The sequence below is a fragment of the Capricornis sumatraensis genome, chromosome 4 (genome assembly GCF_032405125.1).
Source record: "Capricornis sumatraensis isolate serow.1 chromosome 4, serow.2, whole genome shotgun sequence".
Classification (NCBI taxonomy): domain Eukaryota; kingdom Metazoa; phylum Chordata; class Mammalia; order Artiodactyla; family Bovidae; genus Capricornis; species Capricornis sumatraensis.
In genome coordinates this window covers 150,318,407-150,333,994 of record NC_091072.1, presented here as the reverse complement: position 1 = coordinate 150,333,994, position 15,588 = coordinate 150,318,407, and the positions used below count along the sequence as shown (strand labels likewise).

The 15,588-nt window shown below is 52.6% G+C and overlaps 1 protein-coding gene across 1 annotated transcript in view; it reads right to left on the bottom strand.

Annotated features, from left to right (window-relative positions):
• The window catches only part of CRACR2A (calcium release activated channel regulator 2A), a 71,700-nt gene that overhangs the window by 10,513 nt on the left and 45,599 nt on the right, over positions 1 to 15,588 (bottom strand). Inside the window, exons 11-14 of the mRNA XM_068972137.1 lie at positions 14,788 to 15,106; positions 9,799 to 9,931; positions 3,673 to 3,754; positions 3,448 to 3,562 (exon numbers count right to left, since the gene is read on the bottom strand). Coding sequence (XP_068828238.1) covers positions 3,448 to 3,562; positions 3,673 to 3,754; positions 9,799 to 9,931; positions 14,788 to 15,106 — 649 coding nt within the window. The remainder of the gene's footprint in view (positions 1 to 3,447; positions 3,563 to 3,672; positions 3,755 to 9,798; positions 9,932 to 14,787; positions 15,107 to 15,588) is intronic.

Below are 15,588 nucleotides of genomic sequence, written 5' to 3'. Positions count from 1 at the left end.
GAAATTGGAGGTGCGCCACCAACACCAGTGCTGCTTATGTTCCGTCCCTCTCCGATCCGAGTAGGTGTCAACTTTTCATCCATCACCTGACGTCTCTGGTGGCTGGTTGCCAAGGCAGAACAACTTAGCTTTTCAAGAACCTTGAGATCAATTGCATTTCCAGTGCCACCGTTCCACGTCCTCAATACACCCCTGCCTCATGACACAGCCTCTGGCACCTGCCCATGAAATCCAGGGCCACTAAACTGGGTCCTCCAGAGTGCCTGGGACATGCTGAGCACATGGGTCATGCCCCTCAAATTCTTGCTCAAGGAGCACAAACGTCTTTGACAAGGATTTAGAATCTTGCTTCTCAAAGTGGGGTCCCTTGCCCAGCAGCATTGGCTCATTAGAACTTGCTAGAAATGCAGAATCTGGGGCCCCAGCCCACACCTGCTGACCTGGGATCCATATTTTAACCTTGTCTCCAGGAGACTATTTATGTATATTATGGTTTGAGAAGCCACTGGTTTAGGCTAGAAACCATGGTGGCTGAGGATCAAAACCACCTGGGGGAACTTTGCTTTTCTTGTTGCTCAGATTTCCAGGTTCCGGATCATTCTCTTTGGGAGAGAAGGCCCTGGGGTCTGTTTTCGTTGAAAGCTCCATAAGTAATCTTCACGTTCTTTCAGGTTTGGAATCATCTTTTCAAGTTTACCTGTACCTTCTGCTCAAAGCTAAAGCAGGAGAATGCAAACCACAAATGACACAGAGAAGCCCCATCCACACATGGGTAGTTCTGAGTTAGCCACAGATGGATCTGCCATTTCAGCTTTGCTTCCGTGGGTGGCTCTGTTGGGGTGCACGCAGGTGATGCTATCCAGCCTTACCCCAGGCAGGAACAGGCTAATCACACAGTGCTCCACCAGCTTTGTGCAGAATGACTGAACTCAGCCTTCATGCTGCGACAATGTTGCTGTCGTTCAGTCACTAAGTCGTGTCTGACTCTCTGTGACCCCATGGACTGCAGCACGCCAGCCTCCTCTGTCCTTCACTCTCTCCTGGAGTTTGCTCAGATTCATGTCCATTGAGTTAGTGATGCTATCTAACTGTCTCATCACCTGCTGCCTCCCTCTCCTTTTGTCGTCAATCTTCCCCAGCATCAGACCCTCTGACATTTCTTTACCTCCACCACCACCTCCAAATTCAATCTGATGTGCCACTTCCTGGCTAAATCCCAGGCTCTCTGCAAAACAGGGGCCTTAGAAACCCCGGCTCCTACTAATGCAGAGAGCACACTTCTGTAAATTTCTCTCCATCCATCCTTGCTAATTCCAGACTATCTGCATTGCCTCTTCCCAGAACTCACTCTGTAACTGCAAGGAATTGGTGCCAGGACGTCTGAGGGTACCAAAACCCACAGATGCTCAAGTCCTTTACTTAGAAAGGTGTAGTACAGTCAGCCCCCTGCCCGGAATCTGAAAGTTCCACATCCTCCAGTTTGGTGTGTGCAGAAACCCCACTGTATGTTTATCAAAATTTTGATGTGGGGTGCAGTTAAATGTCTGTGGCTGGGGAAAGAATGGGTGACCTTGAAGAGGTCCTGACCTCAATTTCTTCATTTGAGAACCAGATGGCTCTATTACATCTGTGGTTTTCAAAAAGAAACCCTCTTGCCTAACTAAATCATAGTCAAAACTCCAACTCACAAAACTGAAAGACGGGGAATTCCCTGGCAGTCCTGTGGTGCAGACTGAATTTCAAATGCAGGTTCATTCCCCGTTCAGGGAACTAGGATCCTTCATGCTGTGTGGCATGGCCAAAAACTAAAATAAAAATAAATAAAGCAATCAAAAGAAAAAAATTAACAATATAGAAGGGCTCTGAGGTGGGGGTAGAGAGTCCAGACCTGTGACCACCATACTTCCCTGACCATCTCTGGCCATGGGAAAGGTCAGCCTGATTGCCGGGCTCCAAGGAGGAAAGTTTGAAAACCACCAGGTTAGGTAAGCCCTAAAATCTCTCCTGGTGCTTTACCTCTGTGAGGAAGATAAAATCTGCTGGTGCCGTCAAAAATCAGGTTGTAAACCACAAATTTTAAAGAGCATCCACTTCCACATGACTCCACCATCTGCCTCTACCATCAGCTCTGTGTAGGGCCACTCGCTACATTTCAAAACATACATTTTCTCTATCGTGTTTTAGACACAATCATATTGAAAAATAATTTGTATCAAATTTGTATCAGGCAAACTTCTGAGAAGCCCTGGAACCTCGCTTCCATCCCTGTTCCTCATTTTCCTTGGTGACACCAAGGCAGCAGAAGAACAGGAGAGAAAGAAGTGGCCCATCCAAGTTCAAACTCCAAGAGGAACAGATTTTGGGTTCGAGGCAGTATGGGTCTCAGGGCCGAGACATAACGAAATGAACAACCCCAGTATCCTGCCTGCACGGAGACTCAGCATCCACACTTGTGTCCAACATCTGTTGAGCACAGAGGAGCCTCTGCCAAGCCCTGGTCACAAAGGCAAAGATGCGTGGAGGGCGGCAGAGGTCGGGGCTGGCAGCTCCTTCCTGGACAGCAGTGGACAGTCTGATGAGCAGGTTAGGAGCTGAGCAAGGCCTGTGGGCTTGAAGAGAGGGTCGAGCATGAGCCCCGCAAAGAGAGGAAAACTGTCCCTTTTATCTGCTTCGGGAGCCCCCAGGCCCCGGAATAATGCCTGTTAGAATTCAGAACAAATAAACAAAGCATGGGTCCTGCTGGTGAAAGGAGTGGGACCTCCTATTTATATGTGAAAGGACTGGGGAGGGCAGGGCTGTAAAAGAGAATAAGTGACTTGGCACAAGCCCTTGGCCTTGGGACATCTGCATTCAGGTGGCTGAGGACAGCTTGAGGTGGTCGGGAGCACAAAGGCCCACAGAGCAGCATGTTGCAAGGACAACTCGGGAAAGCAGAGTCTTAGAGAGAATCCAGGATTCAAGGAAGAGTCCCATCTCTCGAGGGCCCTGCCCAGGGTGACTCTGGGGACAGCCTGGGACCCTCACATTGCAGATGAGCCTCCCTTTGTGTGAAGGGCTGTGATGAGACCCCCAAACACTGAGCGGACCCGACGCCCCCTGGAGCTGGGAAAATGCAGGCGGTGGGAAGAGGCCCTGGTGACTCTATTTAAACATCCTGGAAGATCGTGCACCCTCGACACTTGGCACTCCCTCCCCAACTCCTAATCCCACTTTTCACAGTCTGTATTTTTCCTGGGTTCCCCTCCCAGCCACCCCCCAACGAAGGCAGAGTCTGATCGCACCTCTCGGGTTCACCTATGGGTCCCCAGTAACCAGCCTGATGCCGGGCACTTGGGTGGACCGACGCATGGATGCCTGAACCGGTTTGTTCCGGGAGAAGGTGGGGTCTGAGTCAGGGGTCCCGAGAGGGCCCAGGAGGAGGGCCCTCCCGGGAGGCCAGCAGCTCACCTCCACGCTGCTCAGCCACTGCCGCACGTCCAGGAAGGACTGTCTGGCTGTGAGGTCGTACATGACCACGACGCCGTCCGCCTTTCGGAAGAACTGCTGGGTGATGCAGCGATACCTGCGCGAAGCTCCTGGTCAGGTGTGCGGCCTCCTGGGCAGCCAGACCCCGCCCCCGCGGGGAGCGGGCAGGCGGGGTTACCCCGGGGCGGGGTGGGCGTGGCTCCTCACCTCTCCTGCCCCGCCGTGTCCCACAGCTGCACGGCCACCCGCGAGTCGTCCACACGCACCGTCTTCACGCGGTAATCGATGCCTGTGGGTGGAGCTGAGCATCACGCCCAATCCCGAAGACACGCCCCCACCTGTCAGCCCTAGGGACGGCCCTCCCCCCTGCAGCTCCTGGCCGGCGATGTGGGCGCGTGGACGGAGCCCTGGGCAACGAGCCCGGGGACCTGGGCTCTGGTCCTGTCTCAGCCACTAACCAGCTGTGGGACCTCGATCCAACCACTGAACCTCTGAACCGCAGTGTCCCTCTTTAGGGATCAGATGAGCGCACATATAGAAAAGCAATCTACTAAGGCGAAAAATTTATCATTCATGAATTGATTCCCTCATTGTCAAGATGAGGAGACAGAAAGACTATCCTCAGACTCCTCCCTCCCCCACTCCCTTCCTCCTTTTCTTCTTTTCCCCTGAAATCCTTTTCAAAATTTCTATAATAAAATTCAGATATCCCTGGGGGGATGGATCACATGTTCAGACTCCCATGAGTGATACAAAGATAGGTGAAGGGAGGGGGAAGCAGAAAGAGGGGAGGGCTTGACAGTGGCGGGGGGTGGGGGGGTGTGGCGAGGGCAGAGAGAATAAGGGGCTGGGGAGGGAATCAGAGGCAACATTCCCCCCAGAGTTGGTCCAGAGTTCCTAATCCCAGCCACCAGTGAAAGTGTTAGTCGCTCAGTTGTGTCCGACTTTTTGCGACCCCATGGACTATAGCCCACCAGGCTCCTCTGTCCATGGGATTCTCCAGGCAAGGATACTGGAGTGGATTGCCATTCCCTTTCTCCAGGGGATCTTCCTGATCCAAGGATCAAACCTCGATCTTCTGCATTGACAGGCAGATTCTTAACTGTCTAAGCCACTAGGGAAGTCCCAATCCCAGCCATCAGGCCCCTTGTAATCATCCCTCTGAGGCTGTGACCGCCGCCCCCACCCTTGGAGTCATTGACCCCAGAAAGAGGCCATGGGGCAGGGAGACACACCATGTGCCCCACAGCAGACTTCAGATAGAGGACCTAAATGCAGGTTCTTTGATAACAAATATTGCTCTGTCCCACATCCTGTAAGGATATTCACAGATGTTCAACCAGTTAAAACACTTTTCCCTCTTAAGTCATCAGTCCTTGAAACCAGTGAGAAACCCCCTTCACCTTCAAAAAGGCCCAGCTTCTGGGGTCCTTACTCTGGAGGGCCCGGGGAGGAACAGTAGCAGCGGCTGGCCAGAGAGAGACAGACAGATGGACAGGCAGATAAGAGGCAGGTGACAGAAAAGGGCATCCCTGCCACAATGTCCAGGCAAAGGGGCATGGGGGGCCAGGCAGGGCAGGAGAGATGGGAGGGCCGTCAGTTTCTAGAATGTCAGCAGGACCGCAGACACCCTGGGTTCCCAGGAGAGGTTCAGAAAGAGGGTGCCCGCATCTGGGTGAGGAACAGAGGGATGGTCCCACAGGTAGAAGGCTTGGCACTCCCAGTTCCCACATGACATCCCTCCGTCCTCACGGAGCTCCCCTGCGACATCCACGTGCGGCTTGCTCTCTGTATACACACACACCCATACATGCACATGCACCCACCCCCATCCCCCCCCACCACCACCACGGAAGGCTGAAGAAGCAGCAGACCCTCTTTGCCTGAGCTGGTCAGCAGCCTCGCTGGGTTGTAAACCCAGTTCTGAGACTCGTTCCCCTCTTCACAGCAGCACCCTGGGCATGGGGCACCCAGTAGCTGCATTTCACCCACAGAGTCCAGGACTCAGCGCTCCCATCAGAACAGGTGGGAACCAGACCCAAGGGGATCTCCATGGCTCAAGCGGATGGGCTTCCCCCATGGGTGCTCTGGGAGACAGAGTAGCTGCCTGGCATCTGATAACAGGTCAGCAGAAAGCTAAGCACAGCCGATACCTCCGGGGCCTGGTCTGAAGCCCCTGAGGACCTGAGGACAAGCCCTGTGTTTGGTGGAAAGGCAGGTGATGGAGGGCCAGCTGGGTCCCTTGACCTCACTGATGACCGCTCCACTGGAGCTGAGGAGCTTGTCTTGTAGGGGGCACAGTGGGCCAGGAGCTTGGGAGTCCCTGCTGGACCACAGGGCACTCCTCCCTGCAGCCTCAGACCTGCAGGCTGGGGAGCAGACGAACAAGCCTGAGGGGAGTGTGGGGCTGGGAGGACATGGGGCATCAGTGTCCAGCAGAAAGGGCCTCACAGGAGGACATGGGACTAGAGGAGTTTCTGAAGCCCCTGCACCAGTTCCAACGGTCCACGAGCCCAGACCCTGTGCTCCTGCCTCCGATCGGCCATGTGACCTTGAGGACTTGACATCACCGCATTTGGGGAACTTCACTTTCCCCATCTGTGAACTGAGGCATGATGGGGGTGTGGGGGAAGTTGGGTGTCCATGACCTTTACGTCCTGCTACAACATTCAGTGAACACTCACAGGTGACCCCCCGCTTGCAACCTAAGTGGTTCCTGAATGAGGACTGGACCCCAGGGCCCCTCACCGTGGAGTGTGCGTGTGATAGGATGTGCAGGTCAGAGCTGGGTGATGGACCCCAGGAAGGGCGGCCTTCACCTTTCTAAGCAGTCAGTCTGAGCACACGGGCTTGGGAGTGTGGAGAGCCAGCGATGGATGTCATGGACACAAGCTCCCAGAATTTCTCTGTGCAGAAGAGGAGATGGATGGAAACCGACTGGTGCCCAGGAGAGGTCAGAGGGCATCCTGCCAGGGAAAGCTTTTGGAAGGAGCACCTTGGGGCATGGCCCATGGTTTAAAGCAGGAGCCTGTGAACCAAGGTGAGGCCTCAGGGAGAGCCCTGGACTCAAGAGTCCTGGGTTCAGAGCCTTTGCCTCCAACAGCCTCTCTTCTCTTTGACAACATGAGTTCCAGAATTCTACAGGAAGCATCATTTGACATTTCCAGGCCACTTACAGGACCCATGCACCCGCTTTTGAAGGGACGTATGGTGGGGAGGCAGGGCACCCCACGACATACCGCTGCATTGTGGAACCCAGATCCTGCACAAGCCGACGGGCAGGGACAAGTCATGTGCTCATGAGGGGCTGGGCGATCAGGAAATCTCTTTGGGGAAAGAGGAGGGCTTGCAAGCACTGCCGTGTCCCTGTAGGTCAATGCTGTTGAGCCTATGGGACTCAGCCTGCTGGAGCCCCCAGGGCCCAGGACTCGATGCCTTGCCTGTATCTTTAAAGGGAGCATCTTCCAGGCAGCTGGCATGACATCGGCTCCCTGACGCATGTGCCAGGGACGCGGATTCCAGCTGATGCTCTGGGTTCCCCTTGCACAGTCAGAGGAAGGGTGTTCTAGATATCTAGTAACTCTGATATTTTTCCCCGTCCTAAATTGTCGGTGTTTCCGTAATTGGCCTCCTGGGAAGTGCAAATTAGTCTGATATTCTCTTTTCCAGAGTTCTCCATCTCGGAGACACTGGTTGGAGGTGTAAGCAGACCCCGATTCACTGATTCTTCCAATAGGAGAGGCAACATGCACATGGTGTGGGGGCTGCCCTGGGGGGTGAAGCATCTCCCCTCTGCTCCCACAGGCTGATGCCCGAGGTGTGACCTCGGGGGTAGTTCTGCAGTCACCCCACGGAATGCTCCAGGGAGGGCCAGTCCAGCTCCAGAGAGGTCACTTCTGGGGTCACCACACTCGGCACACAGGGTCACTCCCAGCCATCCATCTCTAGCTGCACATGGCAGGGTCTTCTGGGTGTCTTCCTATCAGAGTCCCAATTCTTCCCCTTGGGAGGCTCTGAGTCTCCAGGTGGAACGGGGCAGAAGTGGGGCAAGAGGGGCCCCCAGATTTGGAATCTACAAAGGCTCAGCCATAAGAATGGGATGCCTGCAGCCTGCAGGAGAGACCCATCCGTAGGAGGAAAATTGGAAAGAAGGGCCCATTTAGGTTATCCTGGAGGAGACTTTGGAGTCTCCCAAAGCAGATCTCTGGGGCAGGAAAGTTCATCTCGGAGGGCCAGCTTGTAAGACCACCAGGGGTCAAGGGTGATCTGGACAGGGTACTGGGCTTGGAAGCAATCTTGGGTGGCTTCGTTCAAATCTCTCGTTTTTTCCAGGTGAGGAAAACTGGAGCGCAAAGAAGAAATACCTCTGGAGTCATATGGCTGGCCAGTGGCAGAGGTGGGGTAAAGGTCCAGGATTTCTGATGCCCCCCTGGACCTCAGCAGACTGCCTTGCTTATGCCAACCGCCTCCTGTGGCAGAAACTGGCCGCTGAGCACATAACTCCATGTTGTTACAGAGACAGTCCGCTGGAACAGCAAGGGTGAGTGGGGTGGGGGGGCAATGTGAGCACCAACCAGCTGATGAGAATGAGGACAGGCCTCTGGACCTCTCTGGGCCTCAGGGTCCTGGTCCGTGCATTGGGCTGATAGCAGTGCTTGCCTTTTCAGGGTTGTTGGGAAGACAGATGGAAATGGTAACTATTAGGTGGGGATGAAAATTGATGCAGCCACTGTAGAGAACAGGATGGAGGGGCGTTACAAAGCTAAAATAGAACTATCATATGATCTGGCAATTCCACTCCTGGGCAGACACCCTCAGAAAACCATAATGTAAAAAGACCCACGTACCCCAGTGCTCATCGCAGCACTATCTACAATAGCCAGGACATGGAAGCAACCTAGATGTCCATCGACAGATGAATGGACAAAGAATACTCCCCACCATAAAGAGGAATGAAACTGGGTCATTTGTAGAGATGTGGATGGATCTAGAGTCAGTCATATAGAGTGAAGTAAGTCAGAAAGAGAAAACAAATATCATATATTAATACATATATATGGAATCTAGAAAACAGGTACTGATGAACCTATTTTCGGGTCAGGAATGGAGAACAGACGTGTGGGCACAGAAAGGGAAGGGGAGGGTGGGATGAACTGGGAGAGTAGCCTTGACATATAGACATGATTATGTGTAAAACAGACAGCTAGAGGGAAGCTGCTATATAACACAGGGAACTCAGCCCAGTGCTCCGTGATGGCCCACAGAGGCGGGATGGTGGGGGGCGCGGGAGGCTCAGGAGGAAGGGATGTACGTATACACACAGCTGATTCAGTTTGTTGTACAGTGGAAACTAATACAACATTGTTCTTGCCTGGAAAATTCCATGGACAGAGAAGCCTGTTGGGCTACAGTCCATGGGGGTCACAAAGAGTCAGACACAACTGGTCAGCTAACATTTTTCACTTCACCTTCTTATCAGCAAGGTTAAATGGCACATAGAAGAAACTCCATGGATTCATTTAATTTTTTGCTTGAGTGACTGAATTTGGGAGAAACTAAAAGGTCGATACGCCCTTGGCATATCCCAAGGCAAGGAGCAACTCTGGGAAAAGGGGCCAAGGCCTCTCCCTAAATACAGATTTGTGCTCGGTCACTCAGTTGTGTCTGACTCTTTGCGATCCCATGGACTGTAGCCGGCCAGGCTCCTCTGTCCATGGGAATTCCCAGGCAAGGATACTGGAGTAGGTTGACATTTCTTATTCCAGAAGGTCTTCCTGACCCAGAGATCAAACCCGTGCATCTTCTGCCTTGGTAGGTGGATTCTCTACCACGGAGCTACCTGGGCAGCCCACCTAAACACAGAATTACCCAGATAGTGATGGAGCAGACAAAGACCTGATCCGCTAATAGCTGAGCTTAAAGAGCATCCACAGCAGACTCCAGCTGTTGCCACCAGGCCTGGGATGTAGGATGGGGCCATCTGATGGGTAAAAGAAGCCATCAGAGCACTGTCCCCTGCCCATCTACACAGGTGCGTGCACACACACGCATACACAGAAAGTGGGGAAGGCATGATTCAAGAGAGACGGGTTCAGAAAGGCAACACAGGGCCAGCAGTCCGTCTTTGCTAAGTTTAAGTCCCCTTCAGGCCGGGCGTAGGAAGCATTTATGGTTGCACCCTCATGGAGCACTGGGCAGACGTGGTCCTCACCTACCAGCCCAGCCCAGCCCTTGGCCCTTCCCACAGGGCTCCAAGTCCCTCCCTGGGCCCCCTTCTCACAGCCACCCCTTTCCAGAGGTGGGCTGGGGTCCAGCCTCAGGTGGAAAACTCACCCACAGTGGCTGCCGAGCCTGGGGAGAACCTGCCATCGCAGAACCGGCCCAGGAAGGACGTCTTCCCCACGGAGGAGTTGCCCACGAACACGATCCTGAAGAGCCGGTCTGGGGTGGATGGGAAGCCTTCCTCCTGCGGAAGGCAGATAGTTGGGTCAACCACTGGCAGGGTCATCAGTCCCCACGCCTGCCACCCCCAGCCCTCACCCATCCCTGCAGCATCCAGAGAGACAGCAGCAACCAGCAAGGGAGGCTGCTCGGCCTCGGATGCAGGAAGCTTGGGGTTCAGGGCACTGGGGCTCCTTCCAGCACCAGATGCGGGAAGAGAGACATGCCTTCCAGCACCACTGATGCCCGTGTGCTGGGCCGCAGACTCTGTGCTGGGCTGGGTTTGTGGCGGAGGGAAGGAGGCCGTGTGTACAGAGTCACAGCATGATGTTCCACGTGTCCAGGGAGCACGGTCAGGGAGTCAAGGGTCTTGGGGTGCAGGGGGCTTTGGGCTGGGCCTTATGGAGGAGGTGGAGGTTTTCCGTGGGGAGTGATTAGGAAGGACAAGGTGGGGTGCTGGCAGGGAGATGGGGAGATAGAAAAAGAAAGCTTAGGTGTATCTTGGGGGCAGAATCATCCCAGATGGGGGTCAGGCCTCTTATTTCTGCCCCATCACTGGAAGCCTAGGCCGGATGAAGGATGAGCCTACCTTCCTGCACACTACCCTGCCATCCCATCTCACCAGCTTCATCTAGGGCCCCATCTGCCCTCGAAATAAAAGAAGAAAAAAGAAACCCACACTCATTTAAAAAAAAAAAAAGCTTTAAAAATTAAAAGTGATGAATACTCATTTTAAAAATTAGGAAACTTAGTAGAGAGGAAAATAATTATTCATCATTCATCCCACCACCCTGAAATGACCACTGTTTCTATTTTGATGCATTTCTTTCAGTTATTTTTTTTTCTATATAGATGAAGCAATAGGTGATTTTTGAGAGTGATTTGAGATATTATATATAATTTGCTTATATACTATACAAAAATTTAAACTTACATGTAACTTTCTATTTTTAATATATTATTAACTTATGAGTAGTTTTCTGAATCGCCAAAGTGTTTTGAAAGTGTGATTTTAAAAAATTATTTTAGAGTAATTGATTTCTGTCTTGGCTGAGCTGGGTCTTCACTGCCGCGAGGCTCTCCTCTAGTTGCGGCACGCGGGGGTCACTCCGTACTTGTGCTGCGCGGGCTTCTCACTGCAGTGCCTCCTCCTGATGCAGAGCGTGGGCTCCGGGAAGCACAGCTTTGGTGATGGCAGCGCACGGCCTCAGCAGCTGCAGCTCCCAGGCTCTGGAGCACAGGCTCTCGTTGTGGCCCGTGGGCTCAGTTGTCCCACGGCATTTGGCATCTTTCTGGACCAGGGATCAAACCCATGTTTCCTGCACTGGCAGGTGGATTCTTCCTTACTGAGCCACCAGGGAAGTCCTGAAAGTGTGATTTTTAACAGTGCTATTAACATTCTGCTAAATTAATATAGTTTAATTGATGGCCAACAAAGGTCCATCTAATCAAAGCTGTGGTTTTTCCAGTAGTCATGTATGGATGTGAGAGTTGGACTATAAAGAAAGCTGAGCACCAAAGAATTGATGCTTTTTGAACTGTGATGTTGGAGAAGACTGTTGAAAGTCCCTTGGACTGCAAGGAGATCCAACCAGTTCATCCTAAAGAGATCAGTCCTAGGTGTTCTTTGGAAGGACTCATTTGAAAAGACCCTTATGCTGGGAAAGATTGAAGGCAGGAGGAGAAGGGGACGACAGAGGATGAGATGGTTGGATGGCATCACCGACTTGATGGACATGAGTTTGAATAAACTCCAAGAGCTGGCGATGGACAGGGAGGGCTGGCGTGCTGCAGTCCATGGGTCACAAAGAGTCAGACACGACTGAGCAACTGAACTAACTGAATTGAGGTGAATTTATGGCCTTATTGTTTTTATTCAATTGTGGGAAGACAATCTCCATCAGCAGTGTGGCAAATCCTGAGATGCCAGGCTATGGGCAGAACTTTCCAAAACACGGTCACACTGCCCTCTCTCTGCCCAGCAGGGGGAGGGACCTGGAGCTGGCCAGCGTGTTACTCTGCGATGCTCCAGCCAGTAGGAAATGGACTTGCTCCAGGACAAGGGGGATGGGGTGGGAAGCCAAGGGTCATGAAGTCCAGAGAGCCACCGGCTTGCCCAAACCCTGCTCTCAGGCTCTGCCCGGCACTGCTGGCCGAGTGAGCAGGCTCTTTAGAATCCATTTAGAAGTGGATCTGGGGGAATTAGCTCTTCTCATAGACAAATATTGTAATGCAGCCGCAGCCGGTATTAGCAGTTTCAGAGAAAAGCCATTAACAGCCTTTTGGGGAGAAATCAATTCCATGCTGTACTTAGGAGGGAATTCAAGGTCAATTATAGGAATTTGAACTCATCTTTAAAAAAAAGAGAAAAGAAACCCACGCTCAGAAACACTGTCCCGGCCCCATGTTCTTTATTCCTACACAAGCACCATTCTCTGCCAGCCTGGTGTCTCCATGTGGCATTTGTTTGAGACTAAAGCTCAGTGCAGCCATAGGTGCGTCCCCGGCCTGGGACAAGAAGGAACATGAAACCCAGGCTGGAAGGAGATGGTCCAGGCCGCGGAGTGGGGGGCTGACCTTGCTCTGCGCTCTCCCCAGCCCCGCCCCCACCCTAGCAGAGCACTTATTTTGCAGACAGGATACCACCAACATGGTGATGGCTCAGCTGAGGAGGCTACCTCACAGGATGGCTCAGCAGGATCCACCTCACATGAGCAGCGAATCCTCCCAGGGTCCACTATCAGCCCTTAACCTGGGGAACAATCCACCTGCCCATAATAGTGAGACAACCAAATTGTGGGGAAGGGGCTTGAGAAAGGATCTCCCCATGAGCAAGTCAGGGGATCTGTTCTCATTCTCAATGCCACTCTTTTTTAAAAAGCTTTTAAAAAATAAACATATTACAAACTAAGTTTTAAAACCAGGAAACTTAGTTGAGAGAAAAATAATAATTATTCATCATTTATCCCACCACCTTGAAATGGCCACTATTTCTAAATTGATGCATTTCTTCCAGGCGTTTTTCTACATTCCCTTTTCACATTTGATGAATCAATATGTTTTTCTTGAGAGAGGTTGGACAACTTATATATAATTTATTTATACTACTATGTATAAATTTAAATTTATATATAATTTTATATTTTTCCTATATTATTGCATGCATGTTCAGTTGTATCCAACTCTTTGCGACCCCATGAGTCGACTATACCCCACCAGGCTCCTCCGACCATGGGATTCTCCAGGCAAGAATACTGGAGCGGGTTGCCATTTCCTTCTCCAGGGGATCTTCCCAACCCAAGGATCATATATTATTAGATTATGAACAGTTTTCTGAGTCACTAAAGCTTTTTTGAAAATGCGATTCTTCAATGCACCATAACATTCTATTAAATGACTATAGTCTAATTTGTGTCCCTAGTGTTGTTTTTTTCCATTGTTTGCTCTTATCCACTTATATTCTTCAATGAAATTTCTGTCTGACTTTAATTATTTCCTTAGGAATGGTCACTAGAGGTAGAAATGCTGGTTACAGATGGGGCCATTTAAAGTTCTCGATTCCCATTCTCAAACTACTTTCCAGAAAGCTGGTTCCAACCAAGGGCTCAGCGGCCTTGGAGGGGACCCTCTGCTGAGGCTGCTGTGTGACTTCCAGGGGATATATTTCCTCTTGGCAGCAGCTTCTGCCCCAGCTAAAGGGCAGCACATGTGTGCAGCCAGCAGGCTGGGGGTGGTGCCGGGGAAGGCAGAGTGGCGGGTGAGGGGCTGGGCTCCTGTCACTGCAGGGGGTGGGGGGTGCAGCCTCGCGCTCTCTGCTCTACTTCCCCACACTCCCAAGGGGGCATCAGGTCTCTGACGCCCCTTGCTGGACAACTGTGAGGATCACATGCCACCGCAGACAGGATGCTTCATCTCTTCCTCCACCCTGTCTCCCGTGGACCTCGTAACACTTCTTCCACCACCATCATGGGGTATTTAAAGCCCCATTTTGTGCCCACTGCCAGCCAGTGTGGCCTGTGCACTTTGGGGGATGTGGAAGGGAGTGTAGGAGGGAGGGCTCCGCCCACCAATCTCTCTGGGTCCCATGACCCAGGGTCCTTTACAAGCAGGGGTTTGTAGGCATGAGTGTTAATCCAGGCCCAAGAATGATAACCGAAGCCAAGAAGTCCCTGTGCAGGGCCGGGAGAGGGCTGGCTGGCACATAGGCCAACGCACTGCTGGACCGTTCAGCTCTGAAGGTTGCCATGAGGCACGTGAGCTGTTCTAGAGGGTCCAGTGGTGGGCGCAGGGCTGAGGAGCTGATCCCAGTCACAAACAGGGTGAGGGGTTTCCTTAGTGATCCAGAAGAGGACGGTCTATGTGCCTCCTTCTCCCGAGAACTCAGCAGGGAGAGCTGGCAGGGGGCACAGCCGTGGGACCGGGGTGGTGGAGGGTCACACTGGCGGGAGGAGCAGGAGGTGAGCTCATTAGGAGCTGAGAGGAGAGGGGTGGGGTGCAGACCTCCCCAGCAGGGATGCGCCTGCAGGGAGCGGTCGCAGAATGGACCAGAAGAGGGACCGTGTTTAAAGTGCGTGCTATCTGATGTTCACAGCCCAGCAGAGGTTCCATCCTACTCCATGAAGGCTTTTAAATCTGACTCAGAAAAGAGCACATCAGGTACGGAGTGGGGCCAGCAACAGAAGTTGTCAGGGGAGCATCCCCAGGCCCCCAAGGCTTCGCCATGATTCTCATGATCGAGGGGGATGGTGGTACCCAATGGACACAAACTCGGCACGTGGTCAGGCTTGCTGCATCTGACCCTCGAGCTGCCCTGGGCTCTTGGGCTTCGATGGAGGGACAAGGCACAGGATGACCTACAAGCCAGCGTGGGAACACCTGTACCTCAGACAGGGCTTCTTTTCCGACGGGCTGCCCTCGGGGAGACGTGGGTGTGAGTTCCAGAGGTCGGGCAGGTCCGCTTTGTCTATCCACCCCCTGGCCGGAGGCCTCCTCTTCTTCCAAGCATTTGCTCAGTGGCTGCTGAAAGCCGCCCCCCAGCAGCTGGGGCAGCGGGTCCTCTTCGATGGAGATGATCCTGCGGAGCGGCCGGGTGAGTGTTCCTCCGGGCCCTGGCTCCTCTTCCGGAAGGGGGCACCCACTCAGGCCCAGGGAGCTTCTCCGCCTCTGGAGGCCAAATACATCCTCCTCCTCCTCCGACTGGCTGTTTTGCGGGGGGACAAAGAGTGGAGACAGTATCATAACATGTATCTGAGTGGAGGCTAGGGGATGCCTGACAGCTTCTGTGACGGACAGTTGAGGAAGCACATGCTTTGGGGGCAGAGAGGAGCTAGGAACGGGAAAAGCAGACCCCGCATTCTCTAGCTCGTTCACTGAATGTCTTTACAATGGAGGTGAGATGAAGGTGATGGTAAAGGTGACGGTGATGGAGGCAGTGAGGGTGATGAAGAAAGAGATGGAGATGGTAAAGCTGAAGGTGATGATGAAAGAGACGGAGATGGTAAAGCTGAAGGTGATGATGAAAGAGACGGAGATGGTAAAGCTGAAGGTGATGAAGAAAGAGACGGAGATGGTAAAGCTGAAGGTGATGAAGAAAGAGATGGAGATGGTAAAGCTGAAGGTGATGAAGAAAGAGATGGAGATGGTAAAGCTGAAGGTGATGAAGAAAGAGATGGAGATGGTAAA